We start from the raw sequence: 27933 nt of genomic DNA, 5'->3' as shown, positions 1-27933 counted from the left end.
GGAGTAGCCGCCGCGGAGACTCGGCGGCACCGGCTGTGTGGTGCTGTTGCTGCCATGGGCAAAAGAGACCGGGGAGACCGCGGTGAGACGTGGCGCGGGCGCTCTGGGGCCTGCCTGCGCTCGCCTTCCCCGTCGTCCTGTGTCGTAGCCGCTCCGGGCTTCTCAGCGGCTGCCGGCCCCGCAGTGTCTCGCGGCCTGTTCATGCTGTCGCGACAAGCTGCTGGGCAGGGGGCGATCCCTGACCTTTGGGCCGCCTTGCGTCGTGGGCCGGGTGGGAAGCGTTGGAGGGAGAGGACGCCAGCGGCACGCAGGTGGCTCTTGGCTAGGGGTGCATGGCGTTGGTGAATGAAGTACGGCTGCTGCCAGGTTCCTTCGAAATGTCACTCAACAGTGCGGAGGGAACCTTAGGCTCCTGCTGCGCTCACTTCTGTGTCCGTCTCTGCAGATAAGAAGAAGTCTAAGAAGCGGCACTACGAGGATGAAGAAGAAGATGACGACGACGTCCCCGGGAACGACTCTCAGGAAGCGGTCCCCTCGGCGGCTGGGAAGCAGGTGGATGAGTCCGGCACCAAAGTTGATGAATATGGAGCCAAGGACTACAGGCTGCAGATGCCGCTGAAGGACGACCACACCTCGAGGCCCCTCTGGGTGGTAAGCATACCCTCCGCCAGGGCAGAGCCAAGCTGGTTCGATTTTTGGACCCCAAATGGAAATGCAGGGTACTGCCCTCCAGAGCTGGCTGGGAGACGGCTTTCACACATGCTGTTTGAGCAGCCTGAGAAGGAGCAGGTACCCAGGGCACACTAGCCTTCGTTTCTAGCCCCTCCTTCTCCCTTTCCCTTCAGTTCTACCACATGCGTGGAAATACTTTTTTATTTACTGAGCAAATGCCGTTTATTGTGTAACATTTTAATTACCCATCTAGAAAAAGTAATGGAAGCTATATATTTGCTAGGCCACTCTGTTGCTCAGCTCGAAGTAGGTAATAGTCTACGTTTGTTTGAAAACTAACCTAAAGGTACATTGAAGATAGCCAATAAGGTGGGCTTTCCCTGTGAAGAAGAGTGGAAACCGACTTCGGAAACCTGCTCTTCTAATCTCTCCATTCCTTGGATCTGATTAAAGTTACAGGCCCACAGTTGGCTGAAGGAGGGCTTACAAAAATATCCTTGGTGTTAAAGATCCCTTTTGGGCAGCTTATCTTTTCTGGGTAATGGTGTGGGAAAGAGTCTAATAGTCTCTACACTTCATTTGGCTTTTTTGTTTTTTGTTTTGTCTGTCATGTCCATTTGGTGTTTCTTAGGCTCCTGATGGCCACATCTTCTTAGAAGCCTTCTCTCCAGTTTACAAATATGCTCAAGACTTCCTGGTGGCTATTGCAGAGCCAGTGTGCCGACCAACCCACGTGCATGAGTACAAACTAACTGCCTACTCCCTGTATGCAGCTGTCAGTGTTGGGCTACAAACTAGTGACATCACTGAATACCTCAGGAAGCTCAGCAAGACGGGAGTCCCTGATGGAATTATTCAGTTTATTAAGGCAAGTGGGGAGCTAAGGCCAGCGCTTTTGCCTTCCTTGTGAATGTGTTAATAGTGGACAGGTACTACCCATTGTCAACCTGTGGCCATCATGAAGATGCCATTCAGATCTCGTGTGGAGAGACATAACTGATTCCCACAGCTGCTTCTCTTCTGGATCTCTTCTTGCTGAGGCCACACTTCTCATGAGCGCTCTGATACAATGAACACTAACACATTGGGGATACTAATTCAGGCCCATTCTGGCCAGGGTTATTTGGGAATGCAGCCAGAAGTGAATGGTGTTTTGGACTGAATTGTGTCCCCTCCAAAATTCATATGAAGCTGTAACCCCTAATGTGATTATATTTGTAATGAGGAAGTAATTAAGGTCAAATGGGATCATAAGAGTGGGGCCCAGATCCAATAGGATTAGCATCCTTTTAAGAATAGTCATCCAGAAAGCTCAGGTGCTCTCTTTGCATGTGCACAAGGAAGAGGTCATATGGGCACATAGTGAAAAGGTAGTCAGGAAGAGAGCCTTAACTAAAAACTATTCACTGGCACCTTGATGGAGGACTTCTAGAAATGTTTCTGTTGTTAAATCACCCAGTCTGTGGTGTTTTGAACAGCAGCTGAGCAGACTAATATAAGTGGTAAACTCTGTCTAAGGCTGAATTCCTGCACGGGACCAATAGTCAACACTTTCCATTAGGGAAAATCAAAAAGAACTTGCAAATGTTGAAGTGGATAGGGTTCCATATGAAGAGCATTGGACATGCTTGGGTTTGTCCTGAGAGACAGGTCCATGCCATTCAGAATAGATGACAGTGGCTTTTGTCACCTTCAGCTGATCTAAGGGAGTTGGATTCAGACCCCCAGATCTGGTGAGTGCCACAGACCGTCAGTACAGTGATGCATCCGATCTCAGGGAAGCTGACAGGAGCCCTGGTAGGAGTTCTGTCTTCTTGTGATATGGAAAGGTGCCCAGGGAGAAGGGCCTCACCTTGCTGGAATGAACCCTGCATTAGCACACTGGCTGTGCTCAGTCTTGGCCTGGAGCCGCCTGCAGGAATGTAGGTGTTGGTATAATGCAGCAGGGGATCCAGAAGGGCAGCAGCAGGGGCTGGTCACAGCCTGAGAGCTGAGCGGCAGATCTCCACGGCCACCACACAACCTCTGCTGCTTTCCGTCCTGAAGATTGCTGGGAACCTAGAAGATTTCAGCTGTAGTCTCTTCTGTCAAGAAGCTTCCATTCTGTTTTTTTAATTGTTATTTTTAAGTAGGCTTCATGTCCAGCACAGAGCCCAGTGTGAGACTTGAACTCCTGACCGTGAGATCAAGACCTGAGCTGAGATCGAGAGTCGGATGCTTAACTGAATGAGCCACCCAGGCACTCCAAAGCTTACATTCTAGTTGGGAGAAATAGGAACATTGGTGAGGAGGCCAGGGGGTTTTGCATTTAATTTACAGAGCAATTACTAAATACATGCTCTGTGCCAGTTTTGTGCTGGGACCTGTAATAATGCTGGTGTGGCTGGATGAACCATTGGATTAGGCTGGGGCCTGTGGGAATGGAGAAGAAAAGGGAAGGGAAAATAAAAGAAAGATTTTACGTAGCATTTTATAAATTAAGATGTGCATCAGAAAGAGCCAGGCAAAAGCAAGGTTTTACTCTCAAGAGTAGAGTTTAATAAGAAAAAGCTCACTTTTGGCAGACCTGACTTCTTTAGGATTGCACATTGGGTAAACTGAAGTCTTCACTTGGTAGGTAGTAAGACATGCCCACTAATGAATGTGTCCCTAGTGAGCCGAGTATTGCTAATTGTGCCTGTTGGATGTTGTCACTCTTTGCAGCTGTGTACTGTCAGCTACGGAAAAGTCAAGCTGGTCCTGAAGCACAACAGGTAAGGGATCCTGTGACAAGCCCCCCAAGGCACTTGTGCCCTGTGCAGAGCAGGTGGCAAGGAGCTGTTGTCTGTGGGCTGTCTGTCTGCACCAGCACCTGCTCCCCTGAGTAAGGGGATAGAAGGGATGAGCGAAGGGAAGTGACCAAAACTGGGAATTCATTTACTGGCCACCATGTTCCCCACTCCCGAGCAGTGACGCTGAGGCTCAGGCCACTCCTTATTTGACCTCAAAGCCAGATTTTGTCCACAACCTCATTTGTTATATCTTGGCCAGTAGCTCGCAGCTCAGATCTGGCCAAGGGTATGGGAGACTAAGAGATTGAGAGAAGCACAGAGCCACTATTTCCAGCCCATCTGATCAAATGAGCCACAGAACCTTCTGGAAATGGTGTACTGCTCAGTAGTCACCTCCTTCCCTCCCCTCTTTTAGGTACTTTGTTGAAAGCTCCCACCCTGATGTCATCCAGCATCTTCTCCAGGATCCGGTGATCCGGGAGTGCCGCCTGCGGAACTCTGACGGGGAGGCCACGGAGCTCATCACAGAGACGTTTACGAGCAAGTCGGCTGTAAGTGGGCTCCTGGGTCACCCTTGGTAGTGGGAGCATTGGGACATTCAGTTCAGCATTTGCATCTTGGGACCCTGCTGTCTTACTATTTTTTTTTTTAATGTTTATTTATTTTTGACAGAAAGAGAGAGACAGAGCATGAGTGGGGGAGGGGCAGAGAGAGGGAGACACAGAATCCGAAGCAGGCTCCAGGCTCTGAGCTGTCAGCACAGGGCCCGATGCGGGGCTTGAACTCACAGACCACGAGATCATGACCTGAGCTGAAGTCGGATGCTCAACCAACTGAGCCACCCAGGCACCCCTCCCATCTTCTTACAGCTGCAGTTGCTTGTTCAACTTTGGCTCTTGCTTGGTGGCATGAGGTTTGGTTGTTGCACAGAGGTTCAGATCCTGCCTTTCTTACAGATCGCCAAGACTGCTGAGGGCAGTGGTGGGCCTTCCACTTCCCGGGTGACGGACCCACAGGGAAAATCTGATATCCCCACAGACCTGTTTGACTTCTACGAACAAATGGACAAGGATGAGGAAGAAGAAGAAGAGACCCAGACAGTATCTTTTGAAGTCAAGCAGGTTAGTGAATGTACCCCTCTCCAAGCAGCCCAGCCCTGCATGGACTCTGTGGTCTGTGTGAGAGGAAGGGATCCCCGTGTCTTCCTGAAATTGCTTTCTCCTTTATGGTGTCTGTGAGCTGTGGCATCGTTCCTCCTGATGGGGTTAGATCTGAGTGTCCTGTGACTCTGGCTGCTGGGTCAGTCTTCACAAGTTCCTGGGAGATGTGGGAAGTGTCTGAGGGGCATTTTGGTGGTTTTGGTGGCATTTTGGTGATTGGATTTAATTTTGTCTGTGTCCTTAACTTGAGTTGCTTTTCTGTGCTTTAACCCAGCTGTTATCAAGCAGATATCTACTTGATATCAAGCAGATCAAGATCTGAAATTGTAAAAGCCTACATAAAATGCTGTCTTCTTGACCATTAACCCCCTTGGATTATGCATAGTTTATGAGCATGCTTTGGATTTAACAAGATTATAAATGTCTTCCATGCTCACTCCCCAGGAAATGATTGAAGAGCTCCAGAAACGTTGTATCCACCTGGAGTACCCCCTGTTGGCAGAGTATGACTTCCGGAATGATTCTGTTAACCCTGATATCAACATTGACCTGAAACCCACAGCCGTCCTTAGACCTTATCAGGAAAAGAGCTTACGGAAGATGTTTGGGAATGGACGTGCCCGCTCAGGGGTCATCGTTCTTCCTTGTGGTAAGTGACACCTGAATGAAGAAGGTGGCCAGACTCTTCTGTCATGGTCTGCCAGCTTTCTGTCGCTCTCCTTTGTGTGCCCGTCTCTAAATCATACCTGGCCAGGGAGCAGCTGAGGTCAGATGACGCCCTGATCCGTGACCTAACAGATATTTGAGTGCCTGCTGTGTGCAGGGCTTTGACCTCAGCAGTGGGGATACAGTGGTGGATAGAACAACACTTCCAACCTCGGGGAGCTCATTTTGTTTGTAGAGAGACAGATGGTAAACACATAGACTAAGCAATGTGTACAATCTTGGGCAGTGACAGTGATATGGGGCAGGTGCTGTCTTTTTTTTTTCATTTTATTTTTTATTTTTAAAAATTTACATCCAAATTAGTTAGCATATAGTGCAACAATGATTTCAGGAGAAGATTCCTTAGTGCCCTTTCCCCATTTAGCCCATCCCCCCTCCCACAACCCCTCCGGTAACCCTCAGTTTGTTCTCCATATTTATGAGTCTCTTCTGTTTTTATGTTATTTTTGTTTCCCTTTCCTTATGTTCATCTGTTTTGTCTCTTAATGTCCTCATATGAGTGAAGTCATATGATTTTTGTCTTTCTCTAACTATTTTCGCTTAGCATAATACCCTCCAGTTTCATCCACGTAGTTGCAAATGGCAAGATTTCATTGTTTTTGATTGCCGAGTAATACTCCATTGTATATATACACCACATTTTCTTTATCCATTCATCCATTGATGGACATTTGGGCTCTTTCCATACTTTGGCTATTGTTGAAAGTGCTGCTATAAACGTGGGGGTGCATGTGTCCCTTTGAAACAGCACACTTGTATCCCATGGATAAATGCCTAGTAGTGCAATTGCTGGGTCATAGGGTAGTTCTATTTTTAATTTTTTGAGGAACCTCCATACTGTTTTCCAGAGTGGCTGCACCAGCTTGCACTTGCAGGGGCAAGTGATATCTTGTACACTGGAGTTAGGGTCTCATCCTTTGCAATCAGCTTGTGAGTGTGTGTATTTGGAGACTTCATAGCAGAGAAGCTTTGCTCGTTCCTGGATGGCTTATTACATTGTGCACATCCAAGAAAGGAGAGTATAGCCTCCTTGGCACCTGTCTGATATCATTTGTCCTAAGTCATGTCAGGTCCTGGCTGAGGTTCTTGGCCAGAGGTCACTGCACATTCACTTGGGGGCCCTACCTCAGACTTGAGGAGGTTAGAATCTCCAGGGGAGAGGCCTGTGCCTCCATATTCTTTTTTTTTTAATCTCCCTGGGTGATTTTGATGCACATGCCTGGTGAAGGAGGAAATGCTGTTTAAAGGAATAGCTTGATTTTTATCTTGATCTTCAAATGGTGGAAGATAGTAAACTTGGAAGCCCTGGAATTTCGCCTCTGTCTTTGCCAGTAGTGTACACATCTCCCGTATGCCTGAATTCTCAGCCCAGCACGTTGTGCAGTCTAAGAGCTGCCTTGTACTGGGCCCTCGGTGTGGTCTGTGTGCCGGGCACACTTTTCCTCCAAGGCACCACCTTCCCATGGCGGGGGCCACGTGTACCTCCGCTTTCGTTTCCTCGTGTTCACAATTTCAGCAATAAGAGGGTCTCTTATCTCTGGTGAGTTTTGAGATTTCAACATTAGAACAAAATTCATGGAAAATGCCACAGGAGGGCCTGGTGCCTGTCTCTCTTAATTGTCACATTTGTGCGTGAGCTGGACGTGTCTCCTTTTTATAGAGAAGAAAACAGACCTTGGAGCAAGAAGTGCCTCATGGTATCGGCTGTGAGGGTTATTGCAAGTAATTCACCCAGATTTGTGTGTGGATTCTGTCTGTGTCCTTCAAAAAATTTTTTTAAATGTTTACTTTTGAGAGAGAGAGAGAGACCAGCATGAGCAGGGGAGGGGCAGAGAGAGAGGGAGGCACAGAATCCGAAGCAGGCTCCAGGCTCTGAGCTGTCAGCACAGAGCCCAATGCGGGGCTCAAACTCACGAATCGTGAGATCATGACCTGAGCCAAAGTTGGACGCTTAATCGACTGAGCCATTCAGGCACCCCTGTCTTTGTCTTTCATTGCAACCTGGCCTTGGGTGGCATTGCCCTTTGGTTTCACATAGGTGCCGGCAAGTCCCTGGTTGGTGTGACAGCTGCTTGCACCGTGAGAAAGCGCTGTCTGGTACTGGGCAACTCAGCTGTGTCTGTGGAGCAGTGGAAAGCCCAGTTCAAGATGTGGTCCACCATTGACGACAGCCAGATCTGCCGCTTCACCTCCGATGCCAAGGACAAGCCCATCGGCTGCTCCATTGCCATTAGCACCTACTCCATGCTGGGCCACACCACCAAAAGGTCCTGGGAGGCTGAGCGAGTCATGGAGTGGCTCAAAACTCAGGAGTGGGGCCTCATGATCCTGGATGAAGTACATACCATACCAGGTAAGCAGGCTGAGAGCCGAGTTACCTGCTCATTGCAGAGACAAAAATTGATTTCTATTCGTTGGGTGGAGGGAAGACTGCTGTGTAGTTCATCTGTCTTGCTAGAAAGGTCTGCTGGGTAAAGTTTTAAAGTAAGTCCGAAGCATGTGGGGGGGTGGGCATGAGAGTGGGTGGCAGACAGCTTCGTGAATCACTGGCCCACAGTAGTCATTCAGAAAATGGTTTTTCCCTTCTTCCTCAATCTTACTGTTGTAGTTCAGTTTACCCTTAACCGGTTGGCTTATGGTGCTGTGAAAACTGGACCAGCAGCACTGAAGTCCTTGCCGTAATGGTGTTTGTTTTATTTGAAGGCTGAATTGAAGTATTGATCCTTGATACGTTACAGAAGCCCAACTTCTCCAAATGTTGCAGGCAGTCTTTTTTTAAAAAAAATAGCTATATTGATACAATTTCCACCAGTAAAAACTACCTATTATAAATGTACAATTCAAGATTTTTCACAGGTTTATGGAGTTGTGCAGCCGTGACCGTGATCCAGTTTTAGAACCTCTCCCTCATACTCATTTACAGTCAGTGTTTTCAGCTCCAGCCCCAGAGAACCATGGAAGTGCTTCCTGTCTCTATAGTTGACCTGCCTTTTCGAGAAATACCATAATGTGAATCATATGATATATAATTCATATATGTTTTAAGGAATACATGTTATATATAATAGTAAATATTTCATTTATTTTCCAGACTCATATAATATATATTTTCTTAGATGTGGCTGTTTTTACTTTGCATGATGGTTGACCCATATAACATTGTATTGGTAGTATCTGCCCTTTTATTGCCACATAGTATTCCAGTATTCATTGATAAAACAAATGAAGGGGAAGCTCTGGTAAGTTAAATGTAAATTAGGGATTTCTCTGCATGAAATGAAATCAGAGGCATTTTCACGTAGTGTTCAAAATACTGCCTAGGTGGCCCTAGCATCATTCTTTTCAGTTAATGAGAACCCCTCCAGCCCTCCTGCATGTCTGAGGGTACCTATCAATGTTCACAGCAAGCCACGTAGGGATTGGGGGTCGTTCAGGTTGAAGGAACAGGGCAGCATTAGTCCCAAGGTGGGAGAGTACTTGACACGGTCCGACAGCAGCAAGATGACTATGCGGCAGGAGGGACATAGAGGAGAGCAGCCAAAGCCAAGGTTAGAGAGGGCCAGGCAGGATAGAGTGTGGGCCAAATCCTATACGTAGGTCACTGTAGGGTGTTGGGCTTGTACTATATGAGTAGGTGGGAAGCCATTTGAGGGATTTGAGCAAAGGGTAACATGATCTGATTGTCATGTACTATGAATGTACCACCCTGGCTGCTGTGCTGAGAATAAACGGAAGGAGGCAAGGGTGGAAGCAGCTGGATGGGCCCAACCAAGAGGCTTGAACCAGTAAGAATAAAGGTAATCTACTTCTGGATGTGTTGTGAGGGCAGAGCTGACAGGCTGGCCATGAGACCTGAAAGAAAGAGAAATCAAGGATGACCATATGGGTTTTGGCTTGAGCAACTGGAAGGAAAGCTACAGAACTGGGGAAAGCTGTAGAAGGAACAGGTTTGCAGAGTGCAGAGGTTCGGCTTTAGGCACGTTCATTTGATTGCCAGTTAGACATTCTGGCGGTGGCAGAGATGTTAGAAAATGGGCAAAAGACAAGAGTAGACATTTCACCAAAGAGAATATACAGATGCCTAGGAGCCTTTGAAAAGATATTCCGCGTCATTAGCCCTGAGGGAAGTGCACATTAATATCATGCGACGAGATGCTGCCACACACCCATCAGAGTGGCCACGATGGAAAATACTGACAATAACTGACGAGAGTACAGAGCAGCTGGCATGCACCGCCAGAGGAATCACAAAATGTACAGTCACTGTGGAAAGTTGGGCAGTTTCTTAGAAAATTGCCATGTGACTCATCAGGCCCACCCCTGGGCATCTGTCCTAGAGAATGAAAACTCAGGTTCACACAAAAACCTGTACGTGAATGTTCATAGGGGCTTTAGTCAGAGTCTCCAAAACCTGGAAACAACCAAAATGCCCAACAGCGGGTGACTGGATAGACAAATGGGAAGGTCCCTCCCCTGGAACTCTTTTCAGCCACAAAACAACACACTGTTGCTACATGCAACAACTTGGAGAAATCTCAGAGGTACTTGCTGAGCGAAATCAGCCCATCTTGGAAGGTTATATGGTGTATAGTGCCTTTGAAAAGACAAAACTAGTGATGGAGAACAGATCAGTGGGTGCCAGGGTATGGCTGTAAAGGGAGAACAGGAGGGAGTGTTTTGGGGGTAATGGGTTTGTCTGTATCCTGATTGTGGTGGTGGTTACACAGATCTTCACATGTGTTAAAATTTAGAGAACCAATCCCATCCACCCACAGCAAAAGGTCACTTTTTACTGTGTGCTAATTTAAAAACTAAACTCCAAAAAAAAAATTTAAGGAGCAGGAGGTTACTGGCTCTGATTGGATTGGAAATCGATGACCTAGAGAATCACATCCTACAAATGAGTTTGGAAGTGCTGTGCAGTGGTTCATTTGGAGTCTGTGTTTGAAACTTGGGAAACCTGAGTATGTACTTAGTTTATGTTGATGTTCGTTTTTAGCCTAGGTCCCAGGTTTCAGAGGGCGGCAGCCAGGCTTGAGATTGGTTGTCTGGTGATGAGGATACAGGGTGTACCCCACAAAATTTCATGCTTGCCATCTGTGTGTTTTCTCTTCCTGATTCACTGGGTCAGTTTGTCTCTGGCTGGGTAGGAGAGTAAAACCAAACAGCTTTAAATAGAATTCTGAGTTCTGTTGTGTTCTTGTGAGCTCCTTGGCCTGGCCATGCTCACTGGGCCAGAGAGCCAATGTTAAATTAGGGAATTCTAACAAATCACAGCAAGATTCTTTTTTTAAAAATTTTTTTTTTTCAACGTTTATTTATTTTTGGGACAGAGAGAGACAGAGCATGAACGGGGGAGGGGCAGAGAGAGAGGGAGACACAGAATCGGAAACAGGCTCCAGGCTCCGAGCCATCAGCCCAGAGCCTGACGCGGGGCTCGAACTCACAGACCGCGAGATCGTGACCTGGCTGAAGTCGGCCGCTTAACCGACTGCGCCACCCAGGCGCCCCAGCAAGATTCTTGATTGTTAAACAAGTATACCACGTTGGATGAGGTAGAATGATAAATCTTTGAGATTTATCTCAAGAGGTAAAGATGGCTGTTTTCTTTTAGACATCGTCCAAAAAGAGTCCTATTGTGTCACTCACTGTATTGATAAAATATCGGTAACTGCAGACTTGCATGTATTAAGTGTTTACTGCACTGTGCCACTTTCATTATTTTAGGAAGTATTTATTAAGAACCCACTATGTATCAAGCACTGTGCTTGGACTAGGGATGAAGTGGGAGACAACTGACACCTGTGACATGTACAGCAAAACAAATCACATCCACAGAATATGTATTGTGATTCTATTAATACAAAGTTTGGATGACAAGTGAGATGGTGATTCCTTTGAGGGGGGAGTGTTGGTATTGACAGGCGGGGTCAGAGGAGAGGCTTCTAGGTGCTAGGAACACTTGTCTTGACCTGGGTGATTTCACAGGGACATAGCTGTGTAAAAACTTAACCATCTGTACACTGTGTCATATGTGGGTTCCTCCTCCTGACAGCCCTATGGCTGTTGGAGAATGTGGTAGTGGGACGTGGCTGGTCTGTAGGACAGATGCCACAGCGGGGGCTTCTTTCTGGCTGCAGAGTATCCAGGCAGGGAGCGGACTCATGCTTCCCTTGGGTTGATAGCATCTCTGGGCTGTCCCCAGCGCTGCCTCCATGGCACTCGCATGAGGTTGCTGTCTCCATTGCCTTGGCTGCCATGCCCTTCTGACATGAGGAGCCTGGTCTGCGGTCCTTGGCTCCCCTTTTTTTGGAGCAGCACAGTCCTTGGAGATAACTATGCTGCTGGTCTTTGTCTTCAAGTGTATGTGCAAACCACCTTAAGCTTGGAAGACCTGGACACTTACTAGGGGCCCAGACAGTCCTCTGCTATCTCACTGTTCTTACGTTTTTGGTTTGTGTTCTGGTGCAGTCTGACCCTTCCTTCCTCAGATTGTTAACCTCTGTTTCTGCAGTATCACTAACCTCACTTTTAATTGTATTATAAGATAAGCGAAACACAAACATTTTAACCTTTTTTTGGAATATTAGTATTTTTTAAAAATTTTTAATGTTTTATTACTTATTTTTGAGAGAGAGAGAGGCAAATTGCAAGCAGGGGAGGGTCAGAGAGAGAGGAAGACACAGAATCTGAAGCAAGTTCCAGGCTCTGAGCTGTCAGCACAGAGCCTGACCTTGGGGCTCGAACTCAGGAACCGCGAGATCATGACCTTAGCCGAAGTCAGATGCTTAACTGACTGAGCCACCCAGGCGCCCCCGGAGTATTAGTATTTTTAAAGGATGAGCCCATGGAAATCCATTAATTGGTTCTTTTTGAAATTAGTATCTTAATCCCATTTATGTGTTTATTTAATTTGATAAACCAGAATTAGAACATTCCAAACAGAGACAGGAGGTTGCTGGTGGACCAGATGAATCTAATTGGAAAGCTCAGAGAAGGGAGTTTCCTAAGGAGGGTGCCTGGGGTTTCATGTCTCCCTGTTGTCTCCTGCTTTCTGGGAAGATGGTAGGAAGTCCAGCAGACCCGGCTCCTTTTGTTTCTCTGATCCCATGGTCACCCAGCCATCTTCCTGGTATCCTGGGTACAAGTTTTGGGATGAATACATTCCTTGCATCATTTGGAGCTCACTGGTGTTTTAAGTGTTACATCGTGTTTCAGATCGCCATTTGCGCTCCTGTTGGTAGCTTAGCTGTTACAAGGAAGGATCCTGGGGCTCACTGATTTGGAGCTTCCCTAAAGCCATTTCTCCCTTTTGTTCTCTTTTTCTTCCTTCTTTTGGACAGGTCTAAAAGTGATGATTAAGTGTTCTTGCCTAGTCATTCTGGTCTAGAGCCAGGTTCCTATGATTCAGAAACCCGGGGTTAGCCCACTTAGTGTCACAGGCCCGTGTAAAGTCGCAAGGCTGTGTGTGGTACTTGAGCATTTAAAAAAGTGACAGTGTTGAGGCACCTGGGTGGCTCAGTCGGTTAAACCTCTGGCTGTTGATTTTGGCCCAAGTCATGATCTCATGATTTGTGAGATGGAGCCCCACATTGGACTTTGTGCTGACAGTGCAGAGCCTGCTTGGGTTTCTCTCTCTCCGTCTCTCTCTACTTCTCCTCTGCTTGTGCTCTTTTTCAAAGTAAATAAGTAAACATTTAAAAAAATGTTAAAAAAAGTGACAGTGTGAATGCATTGATTGTTTCCCTAGCCAGGATGTTCCGACGGGTGCTTACCATCGTGCAGGCCCACTGCAAGCTGGGTTTGACCGCCACCCTCGTCCGGGAAGATGACAAAATTGTCGACTTAAATTTTCTGATTGGCCCCAAGCTCTACGAAGCCAATTGGATGGAGCTGCAGAACAATGGCTACATCGCCAAAGTCCAGTGTGCCGAGGTAGCTTTCCCCTTCCTGGTATGGCCTCGAGAGAGGGATTCCACCCATGGTTAAGGGGAAATGGTTCAGGTCCCCTCCCCGTGGGCAGATACACAGTCAGGACTTGAGCAGAAGTGTTGCCACTTTATACTGTTCCCTCAGTCCCCCTGTGAGGTGGGCAGTGTTCTACCCACTCCAAAGACTTGTGAAACAAAACCCCTTTCCAGGGGCACACAGTCAGTAAGTGCTCAAGTCGGGATGGTAATCCAGGCTAATTTGACCTCCACATCCACTCCTCCTTTTCCCTGGGAGTGAGCACCTCTGGATGGTCCTGCCCACCCTCACCTTTGAGGAGTTCCTGGGTGCTCCTGTGTGGGCCACCATCCAGGCCACCCCAGGGTCAAAGCCTCTTGGTTTTGGTGTCCCCAGAAGGCCCCTGTGGCCTACATCATTTCTAAACACATTGGGAAACACATTGTCCCAGTTTTGTTCCACAGTGAATACCTGCACAGGTAAATGTTGAAAATACGCATTCAAAGGTAAGTCTTCTCAGAAGGAACAATTGCAAACATCCTTCCTGGCAACTTGAAATGACTGTCACTCACTGGCTAGGGTCAGGTGGCCTCTGTCCCACAAGGGCAGAAGGGGGCCTCTTGGGTAACGGTGAGTGTGAGGAACCTGTGCAGGTAGACTTGCTCTGCTGAAAACTTCCTTACCCTGTAGTTGCCTCTTCATAATCAACACGCATCCTACGAAACAGAGCATTGCCGGAATCTCTGAGGGCCCTAATCCTCTCCAGTTGTGTCTCCCCTCCCCCACCAGGGGATTCACTGTCCCACGACAGAACTTGTCATCCTCTCCCTTTATTATTTTACCTCTTGTGTATATTTCCATCACCTACTTTGTTTAGCGTTGCCTTCAAAAAAAGTCTTCCTGTATATGAAAATAGAACCTAGTTTTGTGTGTTCTCGTATGACTTCTGTCCCTTGCTTGGTACTTTTATCCCTTGCGTAATGTATTACTTTTTTGATGATGCAGGTAGCTGTGCTCTGCAGTATTCCATTGTACAAATATACCACAACAGGATATATGATGAAATACTACACAACACTAAAAATAATGTTGACAGACACTTGGGTTGCTAAGTTTGTCTTTGTAACAGCTTTATTGAGGTGTTAAGTTGATGTTTCATAACATCCACCTGTTGTAAGTAAGTAAATTCTGTGATTTTAGTCAGTGTAAGGAATTATGTAGCTGTCCTCACCCTCCAGTTTCGAATTGCATTTCCCACCACCCCGTCACCACCCCAGAAATTTCCCTCATGCCCATTTGCCATGAATCCCTGCTTCTGCTCCCAGCCCTAGGAAGCCACTGATTTATTCTTCATAAATTTGGAGCTTAGTGTTTTGTTTTTGTTTCTGTTTTTTTTTTTGCTGTTGTGATAGTGTTGCTGCAAATATTTTTATATCTGTTTTCTGGGGCCTTGGGTCATTTTTTTCTAAAGCAGTGTTGTTTGTACTGTGGACTGTGGTCCCATAGTAGGCGGTGACATTACTTTATTGGGTCATTATCAGGAAAGAATAGAATCTGCCAAAATGCATAAGTACATTAAGGGTAGATGTTGTTTTTTGTTTTTGTTCTTGAGTATATGTTGTTTAATACAACTGTGTTCATGCATATGAATGTTTAGTTTGTGGCCTAAAATGATTCAACTGTGAAGGCCACTGCTCTGGCAGATACACCCAGAGGTAGCATATCTGGGTCAAAGGCTGTGTGGCTGTTCTCTTCACTAGTTGTGTCCTAGAAAACACTGTTTTCCAAAGTATTGGACCGGCTGACACTCTCATCACAGATGAGTGAGATTACTCCACATCTTCTCTAGTACATAATACTGAGTTTTATTTTCTTTTAATTGTTTGCTGACATACTAAGTATGAAAATGGTATTCCTTATGATCTTAATTTGTATTTTACTGTTTACTAATGACCTTGAGTATTGCTTCCTATGTCTGTGGACCATTCATGTTCTGTGAAATGCACGATTTTAAAGATTTTACTGTGGAAAAAGAATTGCTTTGACTATAAAGAACTAGAAATCCTAACGGAGTCATAACAGTACACAGCCCAGGGGGAACCAGAAAACAGTGGCAGCAAAACCTATGAATTCGAGTTCAGGCCGGTGGTAGGCATGGAGCGACAGCAGCTGAGTCCACAGTGGTTGCAGCATGAAGAAATGGTCTGTGGTGATCACACAGAAGTGGCACTGGTCACACCCCAGAATTCAGAGCCTGTCAGGATAGGCTTTGTGGCCTGTTCAGTGCAAAGTTTCCAGAGGGTCATTTTTGTGTGTTCACAGCCTTGAGACCTTTAAAACCATGGCACTTGAGTATATTTGTCTGAGTTTCCTTAAGCTTGCCAGTAGCCGATGCACAAGGGCCTAGCACAGAGGAGGCCCCAAAGAGTGTTCCTGTCATTCTTATTTGAAGGATCTAATTGTCTCAGATGTGACCAGTGGGACCCCTTCAGCCTGGCTCCTGTATCCATTTGACATGTCCCCATTCTTTGAGCACTTCCTTGCTTTCTGGCACAGCAAGGTATTTTAGGTTTATCTGGTACTTTCCCTACCTATTCTGGCCCTGGAAATCAGCCATTTCTCCAAGGTGCCCTTTTAGCAAAGAATGGAATTTACAAACCAAGATCTAGGTGCTAGGTGTGTTCATTACTCCTAGGATGTCATTGCTAGGCTAATTCAACAGACAGAGCTAGGAGGTATGTGTGCGCTTCTCCATAGCAGTGCTGTGTGTAGACTTGTGTGTGGAGGTGTGGTCTAAACGGGAGGGATTACTTGGACCACTGGTTGAGAATCTGGTTTCCTTTACTTACTTGGAGCTGGTGTGAAAGTAATTCCCCAGATATCGATGCATTTAAAAATCCATGTGTTTGGGGTGCCTGGGTGGCTCAGTTGGTTGAACATCTGACCAGCTCAGGTCATGATCTCGAGGTTTGTGAGTTCAAGCCTCACATTGGGCTTGCTGCTGTCAGTGCACAGCCTGCTTCAGATCCTCTGTCCCTCTCTCTCTCTGCCCTTGCCCTGCTGTGCTCTCTCGAAAATAAATAAAACATTAATAATAATAGTAATAATAATTATTATTATTATATCTATGTGTTAAGAGATAAATATGAGAGTGTCCTTGTTCAACATTAGGTACTTGATTTTGTTTTGATTTGTTTTAAAGCTAGTTCTGCTAAATTAATGGTCTTTAAAAATTTCCAGTTGTGTGATGTTTAAATTTGCAAACTGACCCTTGATTCTTACTGTGTCGCAGGTTTGGTGCCCGATGTCTCCTGAGTTTTACCGGGAGTATGTGGCAATCAAAACCAAGAAACGAATCTTGCTGTATACCATGAACCCCAACAAATTCAGAGCTTGCCAGTTTCTGATCAAGTTTCATGAAAGGAGGAATGACAAGATTATTGTCTTTGCCGACAATGTGTTTGCCCTGAAAGAATATGCCATTAGGCTGAACAAGTAAGAAGTGAAGAGTTGGAGTTGCCCCAAGGCAGCTTAATCTTCCCCCAAACCCGAGTGCAGAAGGTGCCTGGTTTTCCTTCTTTGCCTCTCAAAGTTCTCTTAGGGTCTGAAGGTCTGGTTCTGCAGCAGCCTGGTCACCCTCAGCCCAGGGGTCAGGGGCCAGAGTCATGCTGCTTTGGTGGGGCTCCATCTATGAGCTGGGCTCCGAAGGTGGGCACAAGTTGGTATCTGGAATGGCAGGCCGAGTGAGCACTCTGGTGGAGCTGAGGTCAGACTGTACAGGGGACAGGAAGGCAAGGCTGGCTGGGCCAGCATCCCAGCCAGCCCTGCATCTAGACAGAGCTTCTCAGGAAACACCAGCGGTGTCCTCAGTGGCCCCTAGTCCCACCTGGATGCTGTGTTAGCACTGCTTGTGTAGACACTAAGCTTAGATTGAGGGACATGGATTCAGGAAAAAAGCACAGTCCAGAAACAAGGAAAAAAGTGAAGGAGGAAATCCTGAAGAGAGTGGTGACCAGAACCTTGGCTGAGGGTCTATAGCCCCTCATTTTTATGGGCCTCCCTCTGATATTCTTGCATGGTGGAGGGCTTCCCGGGAGGGAGCAACCTTGCAAGAATTCCTTTTCCCACTGATGTTAATTGGGGGGTGATTCTGTGGTCCTCCTAACACACCTCATTCTTCTTTAGACCGTATATCTATGGTCCTACATCCCAGGGAGAGAGGATGCAGATTCTCCAGAATTTCAAGCACAACCCCAAAATCAACACCATCTTCATATCCAAGGTCTGTGTGCCCTGCAGGGTGGTGGTGAGGCCTCAGCACCCCCAGGGCTAGAGGGGACACTGGGTGATTGCGAGGGCCATGAATTCATGTTTGTTGAAGGGACGTCATGTGTCACTTCTCATTCCCATGTTTCCAGTGTCTGGTGACAGGAATGCTTTCTGATGGGTAGCAGAAGGAGCACTTGTGGGGTTGAATGTGTTGTGGACAATTTATAAAGTCTCTTTGCTTGACTGAGGTTTTCCCCACTTCTTTTGGGGATATAGGAATTTTAAATTGTATTTTCTCTATCCCAGGGGAAAATTTTCATTACCTATTCTGGCAGAAGTGGACATTTAGATGAGGTTCTCTTTGTGGAGTTTTTGCTTCCTGTGGGCTGTGGGCAACCTTCATCCTGACTGTTCGTGTGCCGTGGTGTGGTGGGCGGTGGATGTAGGCACGGTGCGAATGTACAAAGGCCCAGCTTGGTGATACTGTTGGAAGCTATGGCCGAACAGTGTAGAGCAGGCATTCAGATTAGAACAGGCCCAAAGCTCAAAATAAATGCGGTTTGCCAATAAAGTTGATCACAGCTGGGTTAGTAAGTACCATACTTAGATATGTGCTGGGAACCTCCATGGTTGGAACCCTCAAGCCAAGGCCGCTACCCTGACCAGATCTAGCCTGGTGTGGGCAGTGGGCCCTGACAGGTCCTGTGTCCCACATGTGCTGATGGTTTCATTGGCCTCCAGTCACGAGTGTAGATGGTTTTGTGCAGACGTGTTTCTGTAGCAAAAAAGAAGAGTAATCCTTTACGAAGAATCTCTGTTGATAGGCCCTCTTGTCTCTGGTCCCTAGCAGCCTGGCCTGGGAGCATAAATGAGATGGCCGGTGGGGACTGGGAGTCCTGACTCGCTTCTTTAGGACAGCTCTCAGGAGAGTTCACAGAAGGTCCTAGAGGCCTGCCTGCATCCGCAGGACCCTGGTGCAGAGGGAAGAGGATGGGTTTGTCTCTCTCAATTATCTTTAGAGCTTATTTAAATTCCAGGTCAACTGATTGTTTTCTTCTTGTCCCAGATAAAAAACAAAAAAAAAAAAATTTGTCAAACTCAACGCTGTTTCATTTCTGTAGGTGGGTGACACATCGTTTGATCTGCCAGAAGCAAATGTTCTCATTCAGATCTCATCTCATGGTGGCTCCCGGCGGCAGGAGGCCCAGAGGCTGGGGCGAGTGCTCCGAGCCAAAAAAGGTAAAGGTGGCCTTACGCCTTCTGCTCCAGCAAGTCTTTCCTTTTGAGCCACTTGGACTCGGAAGAGGGTAGGGCTGTGCTGCCTGCGTGCCCGTGGTGGTGAGCAGGCACCCCGGGATGCTGGGACCCCGGCTAAGTAGATGCCGCAGGGAGGGGTCCCAAAGCAACGACCAAGATCAGCGTGGCTCGTGTTCTTTCTCTGGCCTCGGAGTTCCTATGTGGGCGTTCTCCGTGGCAGCTGCCTGCTCTGCGTTGGGTGTCCTCAAAGCCGAGCTGTTGCGTTGGTAGGCCATCAGGGGCCAGGGAAGCGGTGTGAGTGTGCAGTGCTGTGGACATAAAAGGCAGGAAGCGGAGCTGGGCCGCCAGTGCCATGTGGGAGCTGGAACTGAACCCTGGGCCTTGAGTCAAGAGTTGGGGAGGGCTTTGGAAAGAGCAGCTCGGGCAGCCACACGGGGATACTTTGCGCGCACCCTGTGAAGAGTCCTGCCTTGGGTGGCAGCTCGCAGCAGGGGTGTTGTGCTTAGTGAATGAGGGTGCGAGGCCGGAGTCTCTGCTTGTTACCTGTGGTGAGAGGGCCCTGACCCTAATGGTGGGTGTGGCAGGGACTGACGCTTAGAGTGGCCGCGTCTCTCCTCCTGGGACCAGGCAGGCCCTAAGACCAGGACACAGGCCCTGTCCTCAGGGAATTCGCTTTCCTTAGGGGCAGCTGGACTGCTAGGGTGACTGGAAACAAGGGTAGGGGCATATGTTGGAATCGTGCTGTTGTAGAATGTGTTTAAGAGGCAGCTGATTGTATTTAAACTGGAGACAGGGCATGTTAGTAGAAATAGCATGAACTTGAGCACCAGACCACCCTGGTGACCTTGGGCAGGTGGTTTGCCGGTCTGAGCCTTGCTTTCCCATCCAGAGTGGGAGTGACAGTCCTCTTGAAGGACTCTTGAAGGACTCTTGTGAGGAGGGAGCCATATATAATAGAACAGTGTAAAAGGCTGCTGGAGAAACGATAGCTTTTATAAATTGACAGGAATATCATCTGGCTAGTATATGTGAATGTAGCTCATTAACTTATGCCTTACCCATTACCTCCCCCCAAAAGAAACAAATCTAATTTTAAAGCCCCTTTGAATTTGAGTAGAATTTGTTTTTTAAAAATACTATTTGATGTAACGTATTTGGCTGCTATCTTTGCATCTGTGAGCTCTTGTAAGACTAAGAAACAATTGAATTCAGAGGCAGTACACAGATATTGAACCTGCTGACATTTGGACTGTGAAGCAAAATGTGCAGATTTTCCAGAAGGATCAGGTTTTACAGGCTTCAGTATTTTCTGTCCTAGTTTCTGTGATCATTCTTCTGCTCTAGGTTTTTTTTCTGACCTGGGTTTTTGTTTTTTTGGGTTTTTTTTTCTTTTTTTTTTTTCAAGCAACTTTATTGAGAATTCACATACCGTATAGTCGGTCCACTGGAAGTGTATAGTTCATTAATTTGTTGTTTCTTAATGTTTATTCTTGAGAGAGAGATACAGAGAGCGAATGAGAGCAGGGAAGGGGTAGAGAGAGAAGGGGACAGAGGGTCCGAAGTGGGCTCTGAGCTAACAGCAGAGAGTCCAACGTGGGGCTCGAACTCACAAACTGTGAGATCATGACCTGAGCTGAAGTCAGACACTTTAACTGACTGAGCCACCCAGGTGCCCCAGTTCATTGGTTCTTTTTTTTTTTTAAACGTTTATTTTTGAGGAAGAGACAGAGTGTGAGTGGGCAAGGGGCAGAGAGAGAGGGAGACACAGAATCTGAAGCAGGTTCCAGGTTCCGAGCTGTCAGCACAGAGCCTGACACAGGGCTTGAGCCCACGAACCTTGAGATCACGACCTGAGCTGAAGTTGTACGCTTAACCAACTGAGCCACCCAGGCGCCCCCATTGGTTCTTAATATAATTGCAAAGTGTATAACCATCACCACAGTCTGTGTTTAGAATATTCTCATCACTGCAGGAAAGAAACCCTTTCCCATTGGCAGTAACTCTTCCTTTCTTCTTGCCTCCCAGCCCCACCTGCAGGCAATCACGACTATTTTTACCTTGATAATTGTGCTCATTCTAGACATTTCATATGTATGGAATCATGCAGTCTGGGTCTTCTGTGACTGCCTTTTTCATTAGCATGATGTTTTCACAAGAATCATCTTTATTGTAGTATGTATCAGTATTTCCTTCCTTTTTAATGCTGAATAATATTCCATTGTATGTCTTATTTATTCGTTCTTCTATTGACAGACACTTGGGTTGTTTCCACTTTTGGCTCTTAGGAATACTGCTGCTATGAAAGTCATGTGCAAATTTGTGTGGGCGTATGTTTTCAGGTCTGTTGGGTATAACTAGGAGTAGATTGTTGAGTCATGTGGTAACTCTGTTGAACATCTTAATAAACTACCAGACTATCCTCCAGAACGGCTGCACCATTTGACACTCTTAGCAGCAGTGTGTGAGGAATCCAGTTTCTCTACATCCTTGACAATAGCTGTAATAACCTTTCTTTAAAACTTTTTTTTATTTAAATGTTTGTTTATTTTTGAGAGAGAGAGCATGTGCAAGTTGGGGAGGGGCAGAGAGAGGGAGACAGAATCGCAAGCAGGCCCCAGGCTCCAAGCTGTCAGCACAGAGCCCAACGTGGGGCTCGAACTCATGAACCATGAGATCATGACCTGAGCCAAGTCAGACGCTTAAACCTTCTGAGCCACACGGGCACCCTGATCTTTTTTGATTCTAGCCATCCTAGGGAGTGGCAGGTGGTACCTCATTGTGGTTGTGGTTTGCATTTTCCTGATGACTAATATGTTCAATGCTTTTCATGGGCTCATTGGTCATTTGTATATTTTCTTTGGAGAAAGGTCTGTTCAGGGGCGTGTGGGTGGCTTAGTTAAGCCTCCGACTCTTAATTCACCTCAGGTAACGATCTTGTGGTTCATGGGTTCAAGCCCCACATCGGACTCTCTGCTATCAGTGCGGAGTCTGCTTAGGATTCTCTCTCCCTCTCTCTCTGCCTCTCCCCTGCTTGAACTCTTTCTCTCTCTCTCTCAAAATAAATAAACAAACAATTAAAATTTCTTTAAAAAGAAATGTCAGTTCAGATCCTTTGCTCTTCTTATAATTGGGTCATTTGTCTTTTCATTATTGGCTTGTAATAGTTCTTTATATAGTCCAGATATAAATTCCTTATCAGATACATGCTCTGTAAATATTTTCTCCCATTCTGTGGGTTGTTTTTTCACTTTCTTAATGGTGTTCTTTAACCAAACATTTTTAATTTTGATGAAGTAAGTGCCCACACAGAGTCCAGGCCATTAGCCCCTTGACTGCAAAGCTCTCCCACTGCATTGTGGTTGACCCTTGAACTGTAGTTTGAGCTGTGGGGGTTTTTTTGGATAACTACAGTACTGAGAGTGTACTTTTGTTCATGATTTTCTTAATGTGTTCTTTTCTCTGGTTTACTTTATACTAAAAATAGTATGTAATATGTATAACATGCAAAATACGTATTCATCAAGTATTCCATATTACTGGTAAGCCTTCTGGTCAGCAGTAGGCTATTAGTAGTTAAGTTTTGGGGGAATTAGACATTATGTGGGTTTTCAGCTCTGCAGGGTTAGGGGTTCAGCGCCCTAACTCTCACATTGTGCGGGGTCAGCGTACTTTTGAGCCCTGGAGCCTTGCTTCCAGGCATCGTAACAGCTAATGTTGTCCTTTTTCCTTCCCTCTCTCTTTTTATATATGTTACATATGTGCGTGTGTGTGTGTGTGTATGAAATAATAATATATATAAATAGTATTAATTATAAGAAATATATTTTATTTATGTTTATATATAACATATATATAATATTAATTATTATATATATATATTTTATTAATTACATCCAAGTTAGCTAGCATATAGTGCAAAAATGATTTCAGGAGTAGATTCCAGTGATTCATCCCCTATGTATAACCCCAGTGCTCATCCCAACAAGTGTCCTCCTTAATGCCCCTTGTCCATTTAGCCCATCGCCCCTCCCACAGCCCCTCCAGCAACCTTCTGTGTGTTCTGTATATTTAATAATCTTTTACGTTTTGTCCCCCTCCCTGTTTTTATTTTTGCTTCCCTTCCCTTATGTTCACCTGTTTTGTATCTTAAATTCCACATGAGTGAAGTCATATGATGTTTGTCTTTTCCTTGCCTCCCTTAAGGAATGGTGGCAGAGGAGTACAATGCCTTCTTCTACTCGTTGGTGTCGCAGGACACACAGGAAATGGCTTACTCAACCAAGCGGCAGAGGTTCTTGGTAGACCAGGGTTATAGCTTTAAGGTATGTATTCATTAAATGCATGGTGAGAATAGAACCGAGGCTTGCTTTGTGCCCGCACCTCCAGGAGAAGGGGGAGCCGCCATCGGCACCACTGGGGGACAGCTTAGGCAGGCACAGAGCATGAGGGCATTGGAAACCCCGCCTCACGTTCCCTGTATCTCTGCACAAATTGCCGGGGACTTTGAGGGAAAATATTGTGCAGGATCCCTTCCTGCCCCAGGCTTCCCACAGTGAATGGTTAAAGAATGGGGCCTCCGAAGTGAGGGGTCTGGAGTGTCTACTTGTTCAGATTTTACAGTTGTCTTGGAAGAAGAATGTTAGCTGTCAGCAGGAAGATGTGCTTCCTGGCAGGACTCGGGACACCTCAGAGCTATGGCCGTCACTGTGCCACCCTGAGCCCCTTGGGATTACTTTCCTGCACCAGCAGTGGCTGTCCACTGGAGCTCAGGGTTTCCCAGGTTGTTCACACACCTGATTTGTGATACAAGGTCGGCTCCAGTGGGGCGCCCCACTGGGTGCTGGGCGAGCTGTGCTGTCAGTCAGCCTCAGGGGCCTCACAGCACAGGTGTCCATGCGCTATGAACCCACGGTTGTGCAGTTTGGGAGGTGCTAACGTTTTGGCTGACTTCCACCGGCTGCCATGTTTGTGTTCTCTTCTGTTGACACAAGTGGAAAGGTTGTGTCACGATTTTGTGCCCCTAAAGGTTTTTGTTTGTGGGGGTGGATGGAGGGTGCTGGAAGCTGGGGACTAAAAGGACACCCCTAGAACATGTAGGTTCCCAGATTCTTGGTTCTCAGAAGACTGCAGGCTGCCTTTTCAGATCCTTTTGCTTGTGTCTTTTTCAGGTTGGCCAGTTTCTGTCATTAACCGTAGATAAGAGGTCAGGGCCGTCTGACCCCTCCTTTTTTAGCTGGAAGCAGTGACAATTTCAGATTTCTCATGCTGGGCTAGAGGACAGGATGCTTGACCGTATTTTGAAGGATTTGCATTATGACCTTTTTATGTGTCTGTGAAAAGTAGGTGGTGATAGTAACGTTCATACGTCCTGATCCCTGGAGAGTCCAATGAGAGAACATGTGCCAAATCAGGTCATGTCCTGGGCTTTTTGGAAGGTGCCCTTGGCAGAAAGGCACCTGGACCTGCGATTGTCTGCTGGTCGGAGGGGCCTTTGCCCCGCTTGCCTTCAGAGCTGCCTGCTGAGAGCAGCCCGGTTAGAGCTCCTGTGATCATGACCCTGGACTTCCCAGAGGGGTGGTCAGGCCAGGGCAGAAACGCCCGATGTTTATGCTCTGGGCCTGTGGCCCCCTGAAGGGCTCAGCCAGATCCCTACTTCTAGGCCTTTTTTTTCTCATTAAAATTATGAGAAGATTTAGAGGGGGGGGGGGAGATTTCTCTACGTCATCAGTCCTGGCTTTCTTCAGGAATTGGTAGGCCTCATAGTGAGTCACCTCCAAAGAAGGGAACACCACATCTCTACATGCTGTTCTCTTGCTGTCTTAGAAGAAAGTGCTGCAAACCCACCTTGACATGCTCTCATTTCTTTTTTTTTTTTTTTTTTTAATGTTTTTACTTATTTTTGAGACAGAGACAGAGCATGAGCAGGGGAGGGGCAGAGAGAGAGGGAGACACAGAATCTGAAGCAGGCTCCAGGCTCTGAGCTGTCAGCACAGAGCCTGACACGGAACTCGAACTCACAGACTGACATCATGACCTGAGCCGAAGTCAGAGGCTCAACCGACTAAGCCACCCAGGCGCCCCGACATGCTCTCATTTCTAAGTGCCGTCCTGCTGGAAGTCCTATGGGCCAAGCCCAGGGGTCTGAAGACCCTTCCTGAGGGCGGCAGGCTGTGCCCTCCATCTTTGGTCCCTTCCTTTACCTGGTGCAAGGTGGAATACTGCCACGGGGGCGCATTAGAGTTGTCAAGGTCCCGTTGGTCGTCTGTAAGTGATTATGGATTTGCTGTTCTGGGAGTAGGTGTCTCTGGAATTTCCTTCCCATCTCCTGCCCTGCAGTCATCAGTTAAGCTCCCTGTTACAGATGGCTCTGAAGCTGGTCTCTGCAATGCCAGAGAGGAGCTCTCCGTTTTTAGCCACCTGCTCAGCTGGGTCCGAGGGAGGCAAAACAGAAGGGGCCATGTGGCCTGCTGATTTTGGCTTTATAGGTGATCACAAAGCTGGCTGGTATGGAGGACGAAGAGCTGGCGTTTTCCACGAGGGAAGAGCAACAACAGCTCCTACAGAAGGTCCTGGCAGCCACTGACCTGGATGCAGAGGAAGAGGTGGTGGCAGGAGAATTTGGCTCCAGGTCCAGCCAGGTGAGTGAGCGGGTGAGGCCCCACCTGCCAGTTCTCCCAAAGGACAGAGTTCTTATGCGCTCGCATGCACTGCGTCCCCTGTGCGTGTGCAGGTGCGCGTGCGCACCTGTGCGACCTCCATAAAGACTTGGAAAGACCAGGAAGCTGTGGAGAAGAAAATAACAGAAATTACCCCCGTTAACCTTTCGATGCATCCTTCCTTCTGGACACGCTGTTTCATGTGGCCACGCCCATAGTCTGTGGCTGGCCCCCTGCTCTGTGCACAGAATGGGGGAGCCCAGGGTGGCAAATGTGGCCCCAGGCTGGCTCCCAGGTGGCTGCAGGAGGGGGTGTTGCAGGCCTGGGCCTGCCGTCCAGGGCCTTGCACAGGCCAATTCAACTCTGGCTTCCTCCTCAGTAATAGAGCTAAGCTGTCCAGCTTAGGTGGGTCTAGTCCAGTAAGCTGTCCAGTAAGGTGGGTCTAAGGATCCTCTCCCAGTTAGTTTCAGTATTTATCTTGAAAAATGTAGAGTTCTGTCTCTCTGTCTCTCTGTCTCTCTCTCTCTCACATTATAAAAAGAAAATTTAAATAAAAAAAAATTAAAAAGGAGCACCTGGGTGGCTGGGTTGGTTGAGCGTCTGACTTTTAATTTTAGCTCAAGTCAAAGCCCCATAGAGGCTTCACGCTGAGCATGGAGCCTGCTTGAGATTCTCTGTCCCCCCCCCCCCCCCCCGCCCCTCTCCTCAGCTAGTGCTCTGTCTCTGCCTCTAAAATAAAATTAATTAAAATATGTAGAGTTCTCTGAAAATAGTGAACTTTCCATTTATTCTACAAATAGTTACTGAATGCCTGCCTGTGCCCAGCCCTATATAATATGGTATAACTAATGAAAGTACCATTATGGGGAGTTCTTATCCGGCTCTTCCAAGAGAAAAGTATGGTGTAGTCAGGTGCATTGGAAGCTATATTGATATTAGAGCTAAGAGGTGAGCAGTGGTTGGGGTAAAGGAAGAAATACACTGTCCCCCGGGAGGTGCTGCCCTTCCTCTAGCCTGAGACTGGGGGACCAGACCAGCTCGGAGGTGTCTGAGCCTTCCCTCATGGATGCTTCAGGGAAACTTCTTGCCTCTCACTGTGTCCTTGGAATGCCTGGTCAATCCCACCAACCAGGGAGTCACCTAAGGTCAGGCTGGCATTGCTTGGTGCCTGTATGTCCCCAGGCTTGTAATCTGGTGCAAGTGGTGTGCAAGGCTCTGGGTCAAACCCTGCCTGTATGATTTCTGTTCACACCATGTATGTCAAGACAGATGTGGCTGTCCCCATTTTATAGATGAGTTCATTGAGGTGCAGACATTCAGTATTTGTCCACAGTGAGAGGTAGATCCAAGATTCAAGCCCAGGGCTTTCTGGCTTTCCACTTGATTCAAAACCTTATGGTGGAGTCTTGAGCTGTTGGGGGACCACTGTTCTCACTGTTGAAAAATTCTGTTCATAAATTGTTAGTAAGAGAGGCAGAATAGCATTATGGTTAAGAATAGGGAATCTGAAGCTGGCTGCCAGAGTTGAAATCCCGTCTCTTGAAGAGCTGTGCAGGGGCGCCTGGGTGGCGCAGTCGGTTAAGCGTCCGACTTCAGCCAGGTCACGATCTCGCGGTCCGGGAGTTCGAGCCCCGCGTCGGGCTCTGGGCTGATGGCTCAGAGCCTGGAGCCTGTTTCCGATTCTGTGTCTCCCTCTCTCTCTGCCCCTCCCCCGTTCATGCTCTGTCTCTCTCTGTCCCAAAATAAATAAACGTTGAAAAAAAAAAAATTTTAAGAGCTGTGTAATCTTGGACAAGTTACTTAATCTCTCTGTGCCTCAGTTTCTTCATCTGTAAAATGAGGATTATAATGATTGGGAGGATTGGATGAGTTAATAACATGTAAATGCATGTGAACTGTTTAGTATAATGCCTGAGACATAGTAGTCAATAAGTGTTCTAAAAAAAAATATTAAAAACTTTGAAAAACTTACTACAATTATAAATGTTCTAAAAGGAGTGTCTTTCCCCTTGTAAACTAACCTTGGGCTGGGTCCTCCCGCAGGTGTCTCGGCGCTTTGGCACAATGAGCTCTATGTCTGGGGCCGACGACACCGTGTACATGGAGTACCACTCGTCACGGGGCAAGACTTCCACGAAGCACGTGCACCCACTCTTCAAGCGATTCAGGAAATGATGGCCACATGGTCACCCAGGTCAAGCCAGGGTGCTCAGCACCAACGCTGGAGAGGGATTTTCCGTATCATAATCTTTCCTCTGGCATTGGCCAACATGATCTAGATGCAGTGTTTGTTAACTGTATTGAGGAAAATGCATCGAGAGCTTGGCTCTTTGTGAATCATCCAGGGCTTTTTGAAAAAGTTGGGAGACTATATTTTTGGGGGTTCCTAGACCATTTTTCAATATTGGGGAGTGGTCATTCCTGTATATAAATCTTTGTAATGTTTAAGGTGTATAAATGGAACATTTAACAACT

General features: G+C 47.0%; 1 protein-coding gene across 1 annotated transcript; it reads left to right on the top strand.

The window, feature by feature from the left end:
* ERCC3 (ERCC excision repair 3, TFIIH core complex helicase subunit) lies at positions 1-27933 on the top strand. The gene is made up of 15 exons (XM_047084733.1): positions 1-82; positions 446-651; positions 1304-1540; positions 3376-3425; positions 3859-3994; positions 4400-4564; positions 5048-5252; positions 7368-7682; positions 13080-13264; positions 16569-16771; positions 17462-17558; positions 18667-18784; positions 23006-23124; positions 25288-25440; positions 27502-27933. Exons 1-15 carry the CDS (start codon positions 55-57, stop codon positions 27631-27633), a joined length of 2349 nt encoding a protein of 782 aa, XP_046940689.1. The 5' UTR covers positions 1-54; the 3' UTR covers positions 27634-27933.

Source organism: Lynx rufus, unplaced genomic scaffold (assembly GCF_022079265.1).
Source record: "Lynx rufus isolate CCGP_SWC_20201006 ecotype Redwood Valley unplaced genomic scaffold, mLynRuf1.p SCAF_2, whole genome shotgun sequence".
In the NCBI taxonomy this organism is placed as follows: domain Eukaryota; kingdom Metazoa; phylum Chordata; class Mammalia; order Carnivora; family Felidae; genus Lynx; species Lynx rufus.
This window is presented reverse-complemented; position numbering and strand designations above follow the sequence as displayed.